Source organism: Arvicanthis niloticus, chromosome 11 (assembly GCF_011762505.2).
Source record: "Arvicanthis niloticus isolate mArvNil1 chromosome 11, mArvNil1.pat.X, whole genome shotgun sequence".
NCBI classification, from domain to species: domain Eukaryota; kingdom Metazoa; phylum Chordata; class Mammalia; order Rodentia; family Muridae; genus Arvicanthis; species Arvicanthis niloticus.
In genome coordinates this window covers 55,356,916-55,377,839 of record NC_047668.1, presented here as the reverse complement: position 1 = coordinate 55,377,839, position 20,924 = coordinate 55,356,916, and the positions used below count along the sequence as shown (strand labels likewise).

General features: G+C 50.5%; 2 protein-coding genes across 3 annotated transcripts in view; one reads left to right on the top strand and one right to left on the bottom strand.

The window, feature by feature from the left end:
- Garem2 (GRB2 associated regulator of MAPK1 subtype 2) overlaps positions 1 to 7,354 on the top strand; it is a 12,789-nt gene extending 5,435 nt beyond the window's left edge. Inside the window, exons 3-7 of one of the 2 annotated variants that reach the window (XM_076942193.1) lie at positions 2,202 to 2,332; positions 2,852 to 3,913; positions 4,604 to 4,773; positions 5,298 to 6,174; positions 6,265 to 7,354. In XM_076942193.1, the coding sequence (XP_076798308.1) occupies positions 2,202 to 2,332; positions 2,852 to 3,913; positions 4,604 to 4,773; positions 5,298 to 6,174; positions 6,265 to 6,318 (2,294 nt within the window). In that variant the 3' untranslated portion in view covers positions 6,319 to 7,354. Of the gene's footprint in view, positions 1 to 2,201; positions 2,333 to 2,851; positions 3,914 to 4,603; positions 4,774 to 5,297 lie in introns of both variants that reach the window. The other variant, XM_034514246.2, reaches the window with a different exon arrangement.
- A 1,270-nt stretch (positions 7,355 to 8,624) lies between these two features.
- Hadha (hydroxyacyl-CoA dehydrogenase trifunctional multienzyme complex subunit alpha) overlaps positions 8,625 to 20,924 on the bottom strand; it is a 33,759-nt gene continuing 21,459 nt past the window's right edge. Inside the window, exons 10-20 of the mRNA XM_034514119.2 lie at positions 20,821 to 20,877; positions 18,716 to 18,825; positions 17,737 to 17,871; positions 15,574 to 15,745; positions 12,949 to 13,035; positions 11,898 to 12,038; positions 11,440 to 11,508; positions 10,528 to 10,723; positions 9,837 to 9,951; positions 9,239 to 9,384; positions 8,625 to 9,155 (exon numbers count right to left, since the gene is read on the bottom strand). Of these exons, the coding sequence (XP_034370010.1) occupies positions 9,010 to 9,155; positions 9,239 to 9,384; positions 9,837 to 9,951; positions 10,528 to 10,723; positions 11,440 to 11,508; positions 11,898 to 12,038; positions 12,949 to 13,035; positions 15,574 to 15,745; positions 17,737 to 17,871; positions 18,716 to 18,825; positions 20,821 to 20,877 (1,374 nt within the window). The 3' untranslated portion in view covers positions 8,625 to 9,009. The remainder of the gene's footprint in view (positions 9,156 to 9,238; positions 9,385 to 9,836; positions 9,952 to 10,527; positions 10,724 to 11,439; positions 11,509 to 11,897; positions 12,039 to 12,948; positions 13,036 to 15,573; positions 15,746 to 17,736; positions 17,872 to 18,715; positions 18,826 to 20,820; positions 20,878 to 20,924) is intronic.

Below are 20,924 nucleotides of genomic sequence, written 5' to 3'. Positions count from 1 at the left end.
ACACTATGAATGGAGGAGGGGATGCCTCCTTAGTGAGCCTGAGAGGTGGGGACAGGACAGTGGGGTGGCAGCTGGCCGGTAGAGCCTGCGGCCCCTGCTCCCTCTTCCGCTGGGGGCCTCAATTCGTGGGAGTGGAGAGGGGGGCTGGGCCTCCGAAGAGGCTCAGAGTGCAGGCTCCACGCTGAGCCCTCCCAATGAATTAATAATGGCACTGGCCCGGCCGGCTGTGGCCAGCGGGGGAGGGGTGGGACTGGGGGCGCTGCCACTGCTGCTGCCTGCGGTCTCTAGGCTGCGGGAGTCAGGGTGACTTGGTGTCTTGAGAAATCTGGGCCAGTGCTGCCTGAGGGTGCAAACACCTTCCCCAAACACTGGATATTTCCAGAGCCTTGGCCTTGGGCCCTGCAGAGTCCTAGTCAGGTGCGCCCCTCCGCTCAATTCCAATGTGAGCCACGTAGTATAGATCCATTTTACATACGGGAATTCACAAAGTCCAGATAGAAAAAGAGTTCACGTGCTGCTTGGTGGCAGAACTGAGATTCAGCCACATCCAAGTCTGAAGCCTATGATCCTTCCCACCTAACCGCTGCGATGCAGAACGGACGGACGGACAGGGCTTTGTGCAAACTAAACAGTAGCAGCTGAGTCGCTACCGCTGTTCTTTACTGAGAGCTCGCCCGCCCGAGAGAGGTCAAGTTCTGAGAGGCCGCTGCAGGGTAGGGTGCTTCGGGCTGGAAAGGATGATCAGCACAGTGCAAATGTGCGACAGTCCCCCAGATCCTGTAGTAGACCTTGCCACTAACACTGACGTTGGGGGACGCAGGAGAGGAAGCTGCAGGGCAGAGAAGGCTTCTAGAGGGCAACGCACGACTCCCGGGAGGTCTCCCTTCCTTCCTCCCCGAAGAAATGACCCGGCTGGGCGGCTGAGGGGGCGGTGCTGGATACCATGGTTACATCGATCTTCCCTGCCACATCCTCCCAGGATCCAACCCTGACTGGGCTCCAAATCTCGCCACAGGGGGCAGCAGGCATTTCTCCACGTCTGGCAGCTCGTGGTTAAGGGGGTAGGGGTTCACGTGTGGATGTGGGGAAGGAGGAGACTGAAGTGGGTTAGCGAGTCCTCGAGACTCCGCCTTGACCCTGGCCCCTCCTTTTCTTCCCGCTGCCTTGGGCTGTGGCGCTTCTTCCCTCTGGCGCCTGGGAGGTTTGGGCTGGACCAGGACCCTCACTCCGGTTTGCTCCAGGGCACCTCCGCTGTCCTCTCTTCTCTTTCTTAGTTCCATCTTCTCCTTGGTGCTGGATGTTGGTGGTTCAGGCCCTGCCTTTGGCCAGGGGCTCTTCAGGTCAGGCACCAGGGGTCTCTTAGTTTCCCTCTGCCTCTGGTTGGACATTGGGAGGGGCAGGAACCCTCTTCACTGTGTGTTTATACTATGAGCAGTGTGGGCTTTTTAGGGGGTCATAGGTCCCCAAAGGGTTAAGACTCTCTTTTCTACTTTCATAAAGTACCTGCCCCACAGTCTCAGTGGTGCTTCAGTCTGTTGTTCTTTCATTCCCACACATTGTGCCAGGCAGGTCTCTTCTTTTGGAGCTGTTTTCTCATAGGTGTGCCTCAGGGCTTGTCACTTGCTGCTCAGACACACCAGAAGAGGGCTTCAGATCCCATTACAGATGGTTGTGAGCCACCAAGTGATTGCGGGAATTGAACTCAGGACCTCCGGAAGAGCATCTTTGTGCTCTTAACTGCTCAGCCATCTCTCCAGCTGGCCTAAATTTATGGGAAGCAGACTGTTTACAGAACTGTCTGATCTGAAGGGAATTTGGTAGTGACTGACAGAACAGTGGGGTGGGAACGCCTTGAATGTGAGCGAACTATGGAAAGGGACTGCAGCAGAGCTATGGGAACTGCCTTCTCTCCATCACCCTCTGTTGGTCCTCACTAATTCCCGGCTTTCCCATCTGTGTGAAGGCAGAGTGGCTCTTAGCCTATCTTTAAATTCATCACAAAAGCGGATATGGTTGGCGAGGTGAGACAATTTATATGATGTTTACATTATAACTTAGTATACCTGCCTTGTGCCCACCTGAATTCCAGAGGGACTGTATAAGTTTGGGATAGCAATTAGTAAGGAACCTGATATGCCTAGAATTCAGACCTGGCCCCTAGCAGGCAGGCCTTCCTCCAGCAGCCTGTGTCCCCTGTGCAGGCAAATTCAAGCTCCTGGAGCAGGCTCGGGATGTGCGGGAGCCGGTGAGATACTTCAGCAGCGTGGAGGAGGTGGCCAGTGTCTTCCCTGACCGAATCTTTGTGATGGAAGCTATCACCTTCAGTGTCAAGGTTAGTCCTTCTGGCACGGGGTAGGACCTTCCCAAGCTTCCCTTTCTCTAGGTTAGAGTGTTGCTCATGGGATCCAGGATGGAGATGGCTTCTGAGCACCCTTTGGTATAGTCAGGCGATGCCAAAAAAGCCCACTTACGAACTCAGTGGAAGTGGACAGAAGCATTTCCTAGGAAATGTGGTGAAGCAGGAATAGTGTGTGGAGGAGTCACGACCTGATACAGTCTTGGGTGGGTGAGGTATTGTTATCACGCAAATGATCAAGACGGCTTGGCTTAATAAAATCTGCCGTGATTGAGCACTTTCAAAGTACATCTCTATACTCATAGTATCATATGAGGTAACTAAGGACCTAAGGAAAACGTTAAAGTCGAAGATACCCTCCAGTCTCAGTCCAGTGCTCTTGCTCTGATGTCAGCGACAGCTGAAGAGGAAGGAGAGCTCGAGGAGCTTGGAGCTGGTGTCTGACTTTCCTTGAGACCTTAGCTAGGGTCTCACCTTGTCTATGGGATTCCCCAGGTGGTGTCAGGCGAGTTCAGCGAGGACAGCGAGGTGTACAACTTCACACTGCACGCAGGCGACGAGCTCACTCTCATGGGCCAGGCAGAGATTCTGTGCGCCAAGACGACCAAGGAGCGCTCGCGCTTCACCACGCTCCTACGCAAGCTGGGCCGTGCAGGGGCCTTGGCCGGAATCGGCGGCCCGGGGAGCATGGGGGCCACAGGGGGTGGCGGCGGGGCCTCCAAGCCCGTCAAAGGCAAGATGCCCTGTCTCATCTGCATGAACCACCGCACCAACGAGAGCCTGAGCCTGCCCTTCCAGTGCCAGGGCCGCTTCAGCACGCGCAGCCCGCTGGAGCTGCAGATGCAGGAGGGCGAGCACACGGTGCGCGCCATCATCGAGCGCGTGCGGCTGCCGGTGAACGTGCTGGTGCCCAGCCGGCCGCCGCGCAACCCCTACGACCTCCACCCGGTGCGGGAGGGCCACTGCTACAAGCTGGTCAGCATCATCTCCAAGACCGTGGTGCTGGGGCTGGCGTTGCGCCGCGAGGGCCCCGCGCCGCTGCACTTCCTGCTGCTCACGGACACGCCGCGCTTCACTCTGCCGCAGGGTCTGCTGGCCGGGGACCCGCGCGTCGAGCGCCTGGTGCGCGACAGCGCCTCCTACTGCCGCGAACGCTTCGATCCGGACGAGTACTCCACTGCTGTGCGCGAGGCGCCAGCCGAGCTCGCCGAAGACTGCGCCAGCCCGCGCCGTGCGCGCCTCTGCCTGCCCGCGCCGCGCGCCCCGGGGCCGGTCCGCGCGCCTGGACCGCCGGGTCGCCTGGGTCCCGCCCTGCCTGCTGCCGGCGACGGCGACCAGGAGTACGTGAGCCCCGATTGGGCGGGTGCGCCCGAGCCCGCGGCCGCGTGCGCTGAGATCCCCTACGAGGAGCTGTGGGTGCACCAAGTCTCCGAGAGCCTCGCCGACGCCCGTGCACGGCCACTGGCGGGGCCGGACCTCATCTCCTTCGGGACTGTGGGGCCCCCACGGCATGAACCAGAGGCACCACCGCCTCCTGTACCCCCCAAATCCGAAGCGGTGAGTGAGCTCTGCCTAGTCCTTGAAGGAATTTTGGCTGCTTTTAGAGGGGCACGGAGGTTCCGTGCTCCTGGGGAGTGACAGGATGACCAGAGCCAAGGGGGAAGGAGAGGGGAAAAGACCAGGGCACACACACGCAAGGCATAGAGAATTGAGGGTGAGCTGGAAACAGAGCTACCCACAAGCTCCACAAAGTCCTCCATGATGGAAAAGTTCTGAGGTGCAATAAATGTAGGAAATGTGAGTGATCTCCATCAACTCCTGGACTCCTGAGTTAGAACCTCATTACAGGCTCGGACTTGCTCTGCGCTGATATTTAACAGTTCCCCACCTATTTGTCCACAGGATATTTCCCTTATCAATCACACCTTTTAACACACTCTTTGGGGAACTTAATTTGTAAGGACAGGTAGCAGGTCCCCTTTCTTTTCCCTGAAGAAGGAATATTCTCTATCGCCCTCACTCCCACCCCGGTTCCCGAACCTATCAACCTTCACAATAAATTTACGATGGAATAGGGGACTGTTGTGGACCGAGGGACAAAATAGGCTGGGAATAGACTAGGGGTGTCTAGACAGAGCAGCTTCCATTCTGCGTGGGACAAAGTCTTAGGCCCAAGCCCACCTGCTTGGGAGGTGAGGTAAGGAGGACCAGCTGCCCAGTGAGGCAGTCATGGTCTTCTGTCTGCAGGTGAAGGAAGAGTGCCGCCTGCTTCACGCCCCTCCTGTGCCCCCTAGGGGTGGCAGCAGCTGCAGCCGACTCACAGGTAGCCCTCCAGTGCCGCCCCGTTTTCCCAAGCTGCAGCCTGTCCACTCACCCAGCTCCAGTCTTTCCTACTATTCCTCTGGCCTGCAGGATGGGTGAGTTACTACCTTGGTCCCTGGCTTTGCTCCACTGCATGGGGTAGTGGTGGGTGGTCACTCCCTGCCCTGGTCACTCTGCTGCAGGGAGCACCTATCTTTCATTTTCTTTTTTAAGATTTACTGATTTTATTTAATGTGTATGAATGTTTTGTCTGCATGTAGGTATGGAGGTCAGAAGAGGTCTTCGAGATCTCCCGGAACTGGAGTTATGAGTGGTTATGAGCTACCATTTGGGTGTTGGGAACCTAACTAGGGTCCTCAGGAAAAGCAACTGTGCTGTTCACCACAAAGTCCTATCTTTAGCCTTGAGATTCTCGTTTTTTTTTTTTTTTTTCAATTTGTACTTTCTCAGTTTAATTTCTCCTGCGTGTTCTGACATGACTTGGGGACTTAGGGGATCCAAGAGGGTCTCAGGCTATACAGTAGAGGGATAGTTTCCTGCTGACAGCTCTGGGGTCCTGTGACTGTCACTTTCCACTCTGCCTTATGTGTGCATCCTGTGTGTCTGTCTCTGCTTATAGGGCAGGATCCCGCAGTGGCAGTGGTTCCCCATCACCGGATGCATACTCTCTCTATTGCTACCCTTGCACTTGGGGAGATTGTAAAGCCAGCGAGTCCTCTAGTCGCCCGCCACCAGGACCCCTACCTTCTACCACCACTCAGCCCAGCCAGGCCTCGAGAGCCCTAGCAGAGCCCCTGAGTGGTCGAACCACCTCCCTCTTGGGGGTTGACACCCCAGTGGTTAAGAACTACCATAGCTGCCCGCCTCTGTTCAAGCCCTCTCGTCCCCAGAAGTCCTTGGCTCCCTTTGGTGCACTCAACCCTTTCTCTGGGCCCGCCCACCCTTCAGGTGCTCCAGCGGCCTCTTCCTCTGGGTCCACATCCACCTCGGGTGCCCTGGCTACCTCCAGCCCCATACACTCCCCGGGCCCAGGCCCACAGGGCCAAGGTTACTCAGCTGCTCTCTCCTCCTCCTTGTCGTCCTCTGAGTGGCAGGAGCCAGCGCTGGAGCCCCTGGACCCATTTGAGCTGGGGCAGGCCAGTCCTCCTGAGCTGGAGCTGCTGCGCTGTCAGGAGCCCAGAGCTGCGGGGGCACCTGCGTCTGGACCTTGCCTTTCACCACTTGGTCCGCCCAAGGCCTTTGAGCCCGAAGGTTTGGTGCTGAGGCAAGTCCCTGCCTCATTGTCACCAGCTGCCTTGCAGGGGCCTGAGGCAGGAGGAACCCTACTCTTTCTCACCCAAGGTTGCCTGGAAGGGCCTCCTGGCAGCCCCCGGGAGGGAGCCACGAGCGCTGGAGTCCGGGATGCTTCCTCATGGCAGCCACCAGCAGACTTGTCTGCACTCTCCCTGGAAGAGGTCTCACGTAGTCTGCGCTTCATTGGGCTCTCAGAGGACGTGGTGAGCTTCTTTGCCCGAGAACGCATTGATGGAAGCATCTTTGTGCAGCTCAGTGAAGACATCTTGGCTGATGACTTTCATCTCACCAAGCTTCAGGTCAAGAAGATTATGCAGTTCATCAAAGGTTGGAGACCCAAGATCTGAACTGTTCAGTCAGCTGCCGCACAGCCTGAACTTTGGGAGCAGAGGTCCTGGGTATTAACTTGGTTCTGCCAGAAACAGCACTCCCAGAGGCAGGTTCTTCCTGCAGAGAAAATCTGGGCCAAGATGGAGGCTGCTCTGAAACACCCGAGTGTCCCAGGGGAGGTACATTGGGAACGGTGGCCCTTTGGGGCCAGACCCTGCAGGGGCATGCTACTGCTCTGTAGCTGCCTGGTGAGGGTTTTAGTGCCATCCCCACAGCAGGGTAAAGGTGGTGTGTATGTCATCGGGCAACTTTGTGCTGGTAGAATGCCTTTCTTAGCCCTGTATGTTCAGGTTAGAGACGAGGGAAGATGGCTCATCTTTTTAAGCACAGTGTCCCCAAAGTGCCCTCTCTTTCATACTCTGGGCTTTGGCTTGCAGCTCTTCCAGAGTTAGGGATGTGATTTCTGTCTGTGAGGTGCCCCTTGCCCTGGTGAATCAGTTACAGGCCTATGTCCAGCACCAGAGTCTCTGTTCTGATGTCATCACAAATAGCCTGTTGTTTTCCACAGGGCAGTCTGAGGACCTAGTACCTGAGGGAGAGGAGCCAGGTATAGGCCAGCTACCTCTACCCCACCAGTCTCCTGCCATCAGCTTTGGCTCTACTGGACTCTTGCTGTCCTCCTCGGTGTGTCACTGATAAGAGGACAGTGTAGCTGGTAAAGGGTGGCAAGTGGCTCAGGAAGGCAGCTTGCTCCTGAGCTCGGCCATGACCTTATTCTCATGGTTTGGATCTTTGTGCCCTTCAGTCTTATGTATGGTGATCTGTGACAGTAGAGGCCTGGCTAATATACACCCCTCGCTGTCATTCTCCAGCACCTCTAATAAGAACCACATGCGTGGCCTCTGGTGTCAGGGTCCCAGAGGTAGCAGTTTTCTTGTCTTCGTTCCCTGGCCTACCTAGATATTTATTTCCTGTGTTTTATGAATAGATAAGCCCCGTCCATCTGTGCCTTTCAGACGGAAACAAGGAACCTTGTGCTGTGCTGTTTGTCTTCTCACAGTTGTTTAATGAAACCTCAAGGAATGAAGAAATAAAAGGCTAGACCCCAGAGTAGTGAAAGAGTAGGACCTTGGGTGTTGGCTGATTCTTTTTGTGGAAGGCCATGAGGACCAAGGGCAGGGAAGGACTCTGGAAATGGTATGTGTAGCCTACTCTTATATACCCTGGATTCACATGGCAGCAGTCCCCACAGATTTCCACTGAAATCTGTGGCCTGTGAAACGCTATCGTCCTGCAACAATCTTTTTCTTTTTTGAGACAGTTTCTTGAACTCACAGAGATCCACCTGCCACCACTAGGCTACTCAAGTCATTTTTATCAGAGCCCACACCCTTGTGCTTGCAGGGAAGACCCAGAAGTCAAAGCTCAGTGACCAGGTCTGGTGTTACTGCCACTCTGCCAGCTCCAGAGACACCCTCAGTCACACAGCAGACACCTGGGCTTGGCCTTTGTGCAAGTGGTCAGTTCTTTGCCTTCTGGCTATCTGAAAATGCATTTAAGATGACCAACTTTAGGGTTGGTCTTCCTAGCAATGAACTGCAAGCCTCGGGTGGAGCCAGAGGTAAGCTCCCTGTCTGCCAGTCCCTGTGGGAATACATGAAGCACTTACAAGTGGGACAGCAGGAGTCAGCAGTGTTAGAAGGCAAAGTGATCCAGATGGGACCTGAATTAGGTTCCATACCCACTTAGTGACTCAGTGGGACCCAGTTAGGGGCCCAGTACTGTTTATACAGCTAGGCCCTGCTTCTCCCAGAGTGAGAACTCTGCCACTGAGGGACAGAGGTGGGACAAACTGAGGCCACAGAAAAGAGGTAGGTTGATCTGTGGGCATCCGTCTTCCTCAGTTTTGCAGGATTCCAAAACAGCAGGCCAGTGTTCCATCCTTTGCATAACTTTTCCCACAAGCATCCTCAGAAGCCAGGGATGAGGCATGCCAAGGACGTTACAATGGCACAGTGAGGAAATGGTTTGTGGAAAGGAGTATCTTTCGCATCCTGGTACACCATGCCCCCACTGTTCCCACTCTCGGCGACCAGGGCTGCAACTGTGCCATAGGCAGCCCAGCCAAGGCACTAGGTGGTCAAGCTTAAGGCATGGCACAGAGAGTCTGTTTTCTGACATTACAATCCCCGCCTAAAGCAGCTGCCTCAGCATCTTCCCAGCACATCTGTGATCCACAGCACAGGGCTTTTTTTTTTTTTTTTTTTTATGAAGGGGGTGCTCAAACACAAGGGCAGGCAGAAGAAAACAGACCAGGCTGGCAGAGGCTGACAGTCTGGATTTTATTGTTATCCTATGTTTGGCGTGGTGCAAAAATGCCCTCACCACTACCTGGCCTCACTGGCCCACTGGAAGGCACAGGCAGCAGGTGTTCTGGGTTATTCCTAGCTGCTGATTTGGGTCTCAGGCAGGGCTTGCAAAAGAAGCACAGTGGGGCTCACCCTCCAACATGAAGTGCAAACACTTAATTCACAGTCAGACTTCACCAGGAGGAAGAGCGGGCCAGGACTGAAGGCACTATGATGGAGGAACAATTCCAAGGCTAGCCTTGGTCTTTCTCCTGCTTCCTGATAATTTGGACAGCACAGCTGAGAAGCGGCACTGCCGGGTCTGGGTTAGTGCATGGAGGGGCAGGGCGGGAGGGCCTGTCACTGGTAGAACTTCTTGCTGGAGCTGTTAGCATGGTCGAGGAGCAGCTGGCACGGGGTAAACTGTGTTCCATAGGCAGACTCGTACTTCCGGAGCCGGTCCACTACCCTCTGAGCACCATACAGATCCACAAAGCGGAAGGGCCCTGAGCAGAAACAAGACTTTAGTGAAAGAGACAGTAACCTGCACAAGGATAAAGGAAGGCAACTTCTCAGTCTGCACACTGACCTCCGAGACAAGGGGGAAAGCCAAGCCCAAAGACGGCTCCGATGTCCCCCTCTGCAGGTGTGGCTAGGACCCCTTCCTGTAGGCACAGGACTGCCTCATTCACAAACCTTGTTATCACACGGTATTGGATGTCTTCATCAGAGGAGCTGAGGAAGAGAGGGGAGCAGGAAAGAGAATTTAGCTAGAGAAAGAAAGCTCTGAAGCGCAGTATATGAGGTGGGGGTTCTAGGGAGGCCAGTGGCCAGGGCAGACCACACCATCCTGAAAGATGAAAGTCCTTTCTCTTGGGTAAGGGGGTGCTATTACAGGGAGCACAGGAGAGATGATTGCCACGTCTGAAGGGTCAGGTAACACATCGAGGAGGGTGCAGGTGCCTCCACAACCACCTCCCACCTTGACAGGCCAGGCTGGAGCGGGCAGGGTGTGCGAGGCTTGGCCCACTCTCACCTGGATACTGCAACTGGGCTTATGTGCAAGGAGTTCAGCTGTGCAGTGTTTTGCCAACTTTGGGTCATAAATAGGATAGAAAAGGGACCCGAGGAGCTTTGAGCTACCAAGAGAAACGTTTTGGGGCAAATAGTCACTCAAATCAACTTACACCTCAGGCTTGGCAGGCAGCCTCAGGTTTGCCAAGATATTATCCATTTCAGAATTCAAACTCTTATTCTTTGAGCCCTCCTGATAGATGTAAAAGCCCTTCCCAGACTTGCGACCTGAGAGAAAGGAGACTGCGTTAGTCATTGCCCTTCACCTCAGCTGAAGACTCTGTTTCTGCCGATGCTGTGAGCTCCTAGCACTCTGCTGAACGCTAAGCTCCTGCAGGCAGCCAATCAAGCCAATCGAGCCATTTGACTCTTGTCAGATGGTTGGCAGAGGAGAGAAGCAGCTCTGCTGCATGGAACTGAGTCTGCATAAGAAAGGGCACCTCCACGGCCACCCCTGAATTTTAAATACAAACAGAAGGCCCAGGTCCTAAAGGTGATTTCACTGCAGCCCCAATTGTATGTTCTGAATGAAAGGTTGAACTTTTCTCCAAGGGCAGCCAGACCACAGGGTCTAGTGGATATAGGACTCGCTCCTGAAGTCTCAGACCTTGGCAGGAGGAATATGCTGGGCTATCTGGAAGACATGACAGTCTTATAAGCCTTGACTCTGCCTTTTCCCAGCCTATGAGATTCCATATGTCCAGGTATCTTTGTTTGGGGAACGTTCTCCTCTACCCTGTATCCCCAGACACCCACTTGGAGCTCTGTAAGTAGCAGCTAACTCCTGCATCCTGGGGTACTCACCCAGGAAGCCCTTGGCGACCATCTGTTTCAGCAGTTCTACGCTGCCACCTCCAAATCGCTCCCCAAAGGCTTTGCCTAGATCTTCTGCTACGTGCTGTGCTACATCCACACCTACTTCATCTGCCAGGGTGGCAGCACCCACAGGGAAGCCGAAGCCTGTGGTCAAGGCGTCCAGCTTCTTAGGGTCAACTCCTTCCTGAACAAGAGGTAAAATAAAGTAAGGGCCTCAGCACAGTCATCCCAGGTCCCCCACAGAAGGGCTGCCTGTCATAACCCACAGGACAGCCTTGTGCAGCCCACTTCTTTTCTTAGGCATCACCTGGCCAGGCCCAGAACCAGCCCTTCATCCGGTAAAGGACAAGTGGAAGCCCTGCAGCTAGCCCACAGGAATTCAGATCACTCAGCTCCTTGTCACTTGTGACTCTGAATGTCAGGATGCTACCAGGACACCAGGACTGAGAGCGCGGGCACTGTGAGTCTAGGGAAGGGCCCAGTGAGGAGGCTCCTCTTTGCCATGGAATGATCTGAGAGTGTGTGTGTGTGTGTGTGTGTGTGTGTGTGTGTGTGTGTGTGTGTGTGCGCGTGTGTGTAGCAGATACAATGGTAGTCAGGCCAAGTAGGCTCTGGTCTGGAAGGTCCTCACCCCAGAGATGCAGAAGCAGTGTGTCTGTCTGAGCATTCTGGGAGACTTTGGCTCCTGCAATGCTGGGGAGTGACCAGCAGAGTTAACACTGCCTATTGGGCATAGTCTCAGTCCCAGGACTTCCTGTTTCAGTGTGAGAGGGAGACACACTCTAGGGAAAAGCAGTAGTACATTCTGAGGGAGCTTGTCCTTCATCTGGACATCTTTAGCTTGGAGGACAGAGAAAAAGATCTGACAAGGCCTCAGACATTCCATAGAACAAAACCCACCTGGAGGATTCGCATGACTTCAGACATCATGGGAGCAAGACACCTGGTGGTGTAGAAGCCAGGTCCGTCCTGCCAAGGGAAAGGAAAAAAGCTCACAGCCTTGCTTTGCTGCCCACCACATCATCTAGTCTCCCTTTCCCAGAAATCATTCACAGCTTCAGCTGGCTTAAGCTCTCTCAGAATGCTCAATGTTATGATGGAGAGGAAGCCACCTTTAACAGTCTGGGTTTCATGTCATCTCTGAAGTCTGTAGTCACCAGAGAGGACCTGCCAGCGCCCAGACATCCTGCACCTACCCCACCTCAGCGAGACAGTCACTACTACTGTGCATTTTGGAGATAACCTAGTGGACAGTGTTTTAGAGGCTGCTATTTCCCCTACAGAAGAGTTATAACAAACCTGGAGGCTCAAGAAATCTTGTTAGAACTTCCATAACCTGCCACTAATTCTGGACTCACTTTGACCACAATGATGACCTTCCCCTGCTTGAGACCCACGGCTACGGCAGAGGCCGTTGTGTCCTTGGAGGTTTTGTCAGTTGTGATGATTTCTAGAAGCTGCATCTTGTCCACAGGAGAGAAGTAGTGCATGCCGATCACCTGGTGAGGGAGCCATAGCCAACAAATTACCAGTCCTGCGGAGAGCCTGACCACTCCCTGGTTCTCTAGGGAAACACTGGAGAGAAAGGTCTGTGGGCAGAACACTGCTGATCTAGGCCGAGGTTTGGGTCCGTGGTCTCCTGCCATCTCTTGGCTCGCTTCCCTCAGGCCCCACATCACATCCCTGGACCCAGTGTGTTAGGAAAGGTAGCCTGTTCTGCAGTCACACACTGTGTGAGGAGGAAGAATCAGGCTTGTATGGTTTGGAGACACAGACTTAGTATTAGCAACTTTAGCTGTTCAGAATTTTTTGTTTGTTATTTCCAGTCTCTCTGGCTGCTCAGTTGAAGCAACTGGTATCCTCTGGAGAAGTGAGGCTGTTTTTTTTTTTTTTTCCTCTTTGAATGACTGCATTCTTCCTGGATCTGCTTAAGCAAAGATAACCTTCTAGGCAGCATTTCAAATACTCAGTGAAGGTACTTCTAAATTTAGTACTTTCATATCATGGGTGGAAAGGTTCAGAGTGAGGCTGTAGGTCCCCCAGCCCCAATCCTCCAGGTCTGGAGCTGGAGTCTTACCCAGCTTAGGCAGCTACCACACTGTACGATAGCTGAACAGCACTTTGCTTCTTGGTTTAGGGCCTAGCCTTTAATACCTGATTCTAATGTAAGTAATTTTAATATTCTACACTTGAAAAATAGCTGCCATGGGATACACACCAAAGTGTTTTTAGCTATAATCTACCTATTCCTACACCTGCAGAGCATGGAGTTCAGTTTTCTGTTCCATTTTGGGGGAAGCACCGCATCCATTTCATAATCTACACTGGTCTCTTCTCGGTTCACATTCTAAAATTTCAGCTAGTGAGTCTGCAGCAGTCTGCCGTTTGAGGGTTTTCTGTCTGGTTTACCTTCTCAGGCCTTTTGCTGACAGCAGCAATTTGATTGATTGGGAGAGCAGATGTGTTGCTGGCAAAGATACAGTGTTCTGGAGTCACCTGCAGGGGAAACGCATGTAAGAATCTGTCAGGTGGGCCTAGAGATGACCGTCACAGCACAGCTGAGTGATGCTGGGGCCCAGCCTACTTTCTAATCCATACTGTTCACACTACAGACAGAACTTACCCAGGCATTGTGAGTCACCTAAAAGCTTTTATGTTGACCTTGTTCTCTTCAGCTCTTAACTGACCTGGCCTCTACTGATGGCCTGTCCTGCCCTGGAGACCACATCTCAGCACTTGGGTAAACATGCTGCCTTATATAAATGCCAGAAGGATGAGTTGAATTAGGTTTCAGTCAAGGTGGGGCATGGGTGTTGACCCCTCTTGGTATCTGGATGTGCTCAAGTCTGGACACTCACACCATTCCCTACCCATGCTCACCTTGTCTAAGCCACAAAGTGTATACTTCTTTCATCCTAACAGAGGCACTGAAGGGCAGTGTGCACTGTAAGTATGCGTGCAGCACACAAACACTACCAACTTTTAGCTTTGGTCGCCTGTTTCTGCACTGTCCCTAACACAGCCTTCTAGCTCTGATCTCAAAGTTTTCTGACACTTGGGTGAAAAATATGGAAGGTGTCTGTTAAAATTTGTCCAAATCTGGCATAAACAGAATGCAAACACTAGATCAGAATCAAGGTTGAAGACACATTTAACACGCTGAAGAGTACAAAATGTCAATGATGACAGACAAAAGTGAACCATTAAGATTAAAAAAGAAGAAGAAAGCAAAGAACTGTATAGGCATTTGAGGAAAAGGCCTGGCCTGTGACGAGGATGCTATAATTTAACCAACCCGGGCGGACTGTGAGCTGTTGGCGTGGCTATGAGAGTGAGCATGCTCTCTTAGCTGTTAGTATGCTATCAGGGGTGAGAGAAAGGTCCTCTTGGAGCTACAGATGTAGTTCAATAGGTGCAGTGCCTGCCTCACATGCATGAGGCCCTGTGCTGGATCTGGACACAGTGCTGTGTGTTAGTAATCCTAGCACTTGGGAAGAGGCAGCAGGATCTGAAATTCAAGGTCATCCTTGGCTACATAGTGAGTTCAAGGCCAGCCTGGGAGGTATATATATCTTCTACTCTAGGAAGAGCAAATCCTTATCTCCCAAGATGACTGTCAACATCCTAGCTACTCCTTGGTCATGCATGCCTTTCTTCCCATGTAGAAGGAGTCTATATTCCATGCTCTAAATCAGGGCTGGCCATGACTTGGTTTTACCAACAGAAGCGTGGCTGTTGGTCTCCGGCCTTGCTGCAGTTCTGACTTTTGCTCTTGGAGAACCTTGCTATGGAGGCGTTCTGGCCATGGGAGGAGGGAGGCCCTGAAAGCATTGGTGTTTAGGGTGCTGTCTGAAGAACTGTGAACAGGGAGCTGCTCAAGAGATACTTCTCGACAATGTGTACACTGAGACAGGACAGGGAAGCATCTAGAAACTGTCCTGTGAAGACTGTCAGAAGCCATTTGTTTTGTTCCAGAGCGGGTAAGAGATGACTAATTTACACTGAACCATTAGTAGATTCAGCTTGGAAATTTTCTTATAACCTAGCCAAAGGCCAGGTGAGAGGACAGGCATGATGCTGTACTAAAGGTCTTCCTCTTCGCGCTTTGGGCTTTCGCTCCTTCGCTCCTTCCTTTGCTCCTTTGCTCCTTCCCTCCTTCCTTCCTTCCTTCCTTCCTTCCTTCCTTCCTTCCTTCCTTCCTTCCTCCCTCCCTCCCTCCCTCCCTCCCTTATGATGTATTTTTTTGAGTGTTCAGTCTGCAGGTACACCTGCTCACCACAAGAGGGCATCAGACCCCACTGTGGATGGCTGTGAAACACCACTTAGATGGCCTCAGTAGTCCTGCCTGCTCCACAGCCACAGCCACCAGCGCTGCCAGCTCAGAACCATTTCACTAGTCTAGTCTAGCTGTGGTCTTTCTCACACTTGGATTATAGCCATTTCTCCTTTTCTACACCTTTCTATCTACCACCCACATTTGTTCATGTCATCTTAAGAATGGGCTTTTAGGACACTTGGGCAGGACCAAAGGAGCACCACCATAGATAAGCATCTGACAGAGCCTGGAGAAAATTCTCTTTGCTACCTAGACATGAAGACACCCGATTATGGCTCACAGCCAGCAACAACAACACATTCCCGAGACAGCTGGCTGTACTCCATGAGGCTATTTGGACGTCTGGTAACCTCCCCAATCGATTTCCACTTCAGTATGGCTACTGAGCTCTGTGCTTCGGAGCACAAGGTACTTAATTTCCTTTCCTTAGGATTCAGACTTGAGCTTTCTGATTTCCACAGCATGTGTGGACTCACATACAAACTTACATTTGAGATCACAAGATGGCTCAGTGGGTAAAAGGTGCCAAGCCTGACAACCTGAATTTGATCCTTGGGATTGACAGGGTGGGAGGAGAGAACTGAGTCCTGCAAGTTACCCTCTAACTGCCACATGTGCTCTATGGTGTATATCTACCCTCCAGTAAGACCCCGAGCTCAGTGTCCTCCGGGATTCAAGTGCAACAAGCCCGTACTCACGCCTTCCACTTCCTTTAACACTTTGTGCTTCACACTGAGGTCCTCAAAAACAGCCTCAATCACCATGTCCACCTTCTCAAAGCCCTTGTAATCGAGCTGCCCAATCAAGTTGCTGAAGATGGAATCCCTTTCAAACGACGTGAGAGCTTTCTTCTTCACTTTGTCATTCAGCCTGGAAAGAACACAGTCTTAGAGCAGAACGGCAGAAGACTAGAGGCCAGACAGTTGCTGTGTGGCTTCACCTACCCTCTGAGGGTGTGTTGTCACCCCCATTTTGAAGAGGTTGAGTTCAGAGGCACTTGGGGTTAAGCTGCTAGTGAGGGAGGTGATTAGTATTTGCAGTCAAGCTGGACCCCAGGCACGCAGGCTTTCTCCACATCTTTACTCATCAGACAGCTGGGAGTGTCAGCAAGAGGAGGGTGAATAAACAAGTCAAGGATGAGACTGGCAAAGAAGGGTGGCCCTTGCCACTGTGTCCCAGACCAGAGGGTGTTAACACTTACCTCTACCCTCTATGCCGCACTATAACACTGTCCCCTTCTCCCCACTGCCCCACATCCCCAGTGCAGGGGATCGAACCCAGGACCTTCGTGTGCACTCTCACACTGAGCTACATCTCCAGACCAGGGTTGTTTTCAGGCTGTCAATCCTCTTCCTCTCAGTACACAAGTACACTGAATTTTGTCTTTTCCCAAGGACACCCACAAAGGATTCTTGTTACGCAGTTACTGAATCTTTTTTATTGCCAAGGAATAAGAGACTTGTTTTAGGTTCATCTTAACCATACTTTTCAGAATAAATAAGAGAATTTTCCTCTGAATTGAAAACCCATTCACTAACTCCCTTAAGTAGAAGAAAAACTAAAGTCACAGCTAAGTTCATAGAAGTGTCCATTAAGGGGCTGGAGAGATGGCTGAGCAATTAAGAGACCTAGGTTCAAGTCCCAGCACCCACATGGCAGCTCACAACTGTCTGTAACTCCAGTTCTAGAGAATCCAACCCTCTCACACAGACAGACATACAGGAGAAATACCAATGCACACAAAAATTTATTTTTTTGTCCAATAAAGGCCTTAGAAGCATGGCTGCCTTCCTACATTTAGCCACAGCAGGCTGTCTCAGTGCCAACAGCAGGGACTGACTCAATGCAGAGTGAGACTGTTGCTGGGAATGGAAAGAAAACATGTCCCAAGTCAGCAGTATGGCAAGTGGCACTCCCCAGGCCTGAGAGGAGAAAGGAAGCATCTAGAAGAGGCTATCCTGTGGCAACAGCTCCTCACTCTAATGACTGTGGAGACAGTGTTGCTGTATCCACTGCTGCCCTTCCTTTTTTTTTTGTTTGTTTGTTTGTTTGTTTGTTTGTTTGTTTTTTTTACATTGTAATCTGGCAACATCAGCAACCTACCAGGTCCTGGCCAGCACTGTGGTCTCCTCCACAGTGTGCTGGAGCTACACAATCCACTTAGGAAACACATGCCCTCACTCAGCAAAAAATCCCAAGCAGGATGGTCTGATGCAGCCAGCTAATCCATCATGTCTGCAGAACACTGGGCTCAAACAGCCTCAGTGTGGCTGAGCTTCCTCTCAGCAAAACTGACAGCATCCGTGTGAGGCGGGACTGTGAGTCATCCTTTGTTTTCATTTTAAAACGTTTGTTTCACCTTTATTTATACTTCTTGTATATGGGTGTTTTGCTGCAGATATGGAGATAGTCTGCAGGCCTCAGCATCTGGCTCACTGGCAAGGGCCCTGCTGTGTCACTCCGGTCAGGAAAGCGGGCTCAGCACATGTTCACACACCCTCCCTCAGCCCTGCCTGAAAAGCTGTGCAGGTTCCATAATCCATTCCACTGGGGCAACTACATGCAAACCTTAGCCACACCCAACAATTACTAGTTTCATACCAAAGGATAAAATAAATGGCATTTAAAATATCTACTAATAAGGAAACATTCAAAGGTCAATGACCTGTGATGTTAACAAGAGTTGAAAGAATAATCAATATTTCTAAAAGAAAAAAATCAATGGAAACTTTGGCATAACTATAGACTATGTAGCTCATTATATTCAGGCAAAAGGACCCTGTGATGAAAACAAGACAAAACCAAACCCATCGTCCCTCCCCTAGAAACAGCCCACCTCCTGGCACAAACAGGCCACTTACCCTTTGAACACTTGCTGCTGTCCCCGACCCAGCCCAGTCACTGTAGTGTCTTTAAGAAGAGTTTTCAGTCCTTTATCCACAGAGACCTGGGCAATGCCAGCCCCCATCAGCCCTGCGCCAAGGATGGCTAGCTGCCTGGAGGGACAGGATCAAACAGTTCAGGTGAACATCTCAGGAATTTATTAGCTGGGATACACTTCCTAAGCTGTGAGCCAATAAACCAACCACACCAGCCACAAGTATAAGAGCTTCTTATCATTTCTATCTATAATAAATTTTTGATTTTTAAAATAAATGGAAAACTCACTGGGTCCAAAAACTTTCCATGAAGTCAGAACTAAACCAACTCTCAGTTGCCCAAAGCATGGAAAACCAAGTCTAATCTAAACCAAGGTATGTCTGAAGACTAGTATGTTTGATAACCCTCACAGTGATTTTAGCACTTTTCTGTCATTCTCTTTTCTCCCAAGATTTACTGTCCTGGCCAGGGTATTTCAGTCTCCTTACTAGTAGCTTCTGGGTTTTCTGTTTTTCTTTCAAGACAGGTCTTATGTAGCTGGCCTCGAACTCACCATGAAGAGGATGACTTTGAACTTCTCACCCTCATGAGTGCAGGGCTAAGAGTCTGGCATCGTCATACCTGGTTTGTGTGGTATTGGCAACTGAACTCAGAGCTCTTGTATGCCAGGCAGGTACATAGCAATGGAGCTGAGTTACAGCTGCAGCTGGCTGTGTCTTTGGTCTGAGATGTGACACCTAAACCAGACTGCCAGGGAATCATCCTGAGATGAGAAAGCTCTATAAAGCTGCTTGAAGGGTCTAGAGAAAACTCAGAGGATCTGAAAACAAGAATGTACTTGGAATAAAGGCTCAGCTGTCCAGGGCAGAAGAGGCTGAGGGCTAATCTGGTTCTGTGGGTCCTCACCACCTACACTCTTGCTGCAAAGCTTTCTCGGGCTTTCTCGGCTGGGCAGCTTACTGAACACTCTTCTGTGGCGCTCCAAATTTATTTTTCTTGCACAGGACCTGGCCATTATAGAGCCCCATCAAGGCCTTCGATTCTTTGGTCAATGCCAGCTCTCCAAATTTCTGAAAGGTAAAAAGAAAAAAAAAGGAAAGGTGGAACTCTGGGGTCCTGATGGGCGTCCTTCGCAACTTCCTCTGCATAGCAGAGGGAGCAACCAGGGCCTTAGTTCACAGGTGCTGCGGCTTGGGGTCCCACCTGCAGCTGGCGTCTTCTTCACTGGCCGCCTCTGAAGGATGGCTTGCCACTGCTTTGAGAGAGGTTTGGGTTTTTTGTTTTGTTTTAATTAATTTAAAAAAATTAATTAGGAATAAAAAACAGGGTTTCTCTGTGTAGCCCTGGCTGTCCTAGAACTCACTTTATGGACCAGGCTGGCCTTGAATTCAGAGATCTACCTGCCTTTGCTATCACACCTGGCCTTGAAGGAGGTTTTAATGTGATAGCTCTCAGACTCTTACAGCTGAGGGCTCTTACACATGCACACACACAATATCAAGTACGGTCACTCTTTGGAATCCATGCAAACACTGGTTTTAGGACCTTAGGAGAGACATAATGCACAAATTCTCAACCTTTGCAGTGGGTGAGAGTCTCAGGCCCAGATGGATTTTCACTATGTATATATAATATTTGCCTTGTATTAGGTGTTATTCCTATAATACCTATTCCTCCAATAACCCACTCCAGTGGAAGACTGTGAAGTGGCCCAGATGTTAGGCCCATACCGTCTAAGGCAGAACTTGAGCAGAGTCTTAGAGTTTTCTTTCCACTGTAGCAGGTGGTCCAGCACCACTACTTTAAAAAAAAAGCACTGCTACTTTAAAAGTGTCTCAGCATTAAGGACAAGTCCCAGCTTACTGGTTCCCAAAATAAAAGCTGGAATCTCAGTTTGACACAGTTGGGTTTGTACCCTACCTAGTATTGTCCTTCCCGACTGTCAAGATTTCCTCACTATTTAAATGGGAAAATAGATGCCTAGTTCATAGTGCTGTTACGAGGATTAATACGAACACTAGGCAAAAGACTGGGCTCTCCATGCTAGCTATTATTAACACTGCTGGCACACACTGGCATAATTATGGGACTACAAAGAGCATTACAAAGAAAGACTCTCTGATGACATTGCTTATACACACTAGCACATGAAATAATGGCCCACAGAGTTAATGCTATACTTAATCCGGAAACAGCATGTTCTGTTTGGATATCCTGTGGATTTCAATTATGGGTAAAGAATAATCAGATCATAAATTCAATGGGTTTTGATAGATGGCTTTATATAAAAGGTACATATATGCATATATGTAAAAAGTATAGATATATATGTATATACACACACACACACACACACACACACACACACACAATATCAAGTATGGCCACTCTTTGGAATCCATGCAAACACTGGTTTTAGGACTTTAGGAGAGACATAATGTAAAAATTCTCAAGTTCTTCACATAAAATAATACAGAAATACACATCCTCTGTATTTCAAGTTGACTCTAGATTAACTATAATACCTAATACAAGGCAAATATTATATATACACAGTTGATAACAAAAGTCTATATATTCAGGACAACACAATTTAAGACTTTATATGTATATAATACATCAATCGTATGTACCCCATTGCCCTCCCAATCTCTCTCGACCCCTTTCTATCCAACATATCTTCCTTCCCGAATGTGTTTGTTCAGTAGTTGGATACAGGACTGTAGGGAGGGCCAACTGCATGCAGTGAGGACATTCTGACCTATATCCCCAGCTCTCAATATATGCATTTTGTCACAACAAAATCAGCCCAGTGCAGACTAAAGGCATTCCCACGATTAGGTCAGAAAGGAGCGGCTGCTCCCCTGTTCTCATTACACCCTCATTACTGAGCGGTCTCAAGCACTGCACCCAGTCACAGACCATCCAAAGAATGACCACTGGAAGTAAAAACTGTACTAGGTTTCATATACAGTATGTTTTCATACAGTGTAAACATCTTCAGCTTTAAATGCAGCTTAGAGGCTTTAGTGTTCTACAATTAAATTGGATAAAAATCGTTTTACCTGTGATTCAGCGAGATAACCAGCGTCATTTCCTTGCTCAAGTCCAGCCTTCACAGCCTAAAAACCACAAAGGTGCTTGTTCAGTGTTGCAACAGAATGGCTAG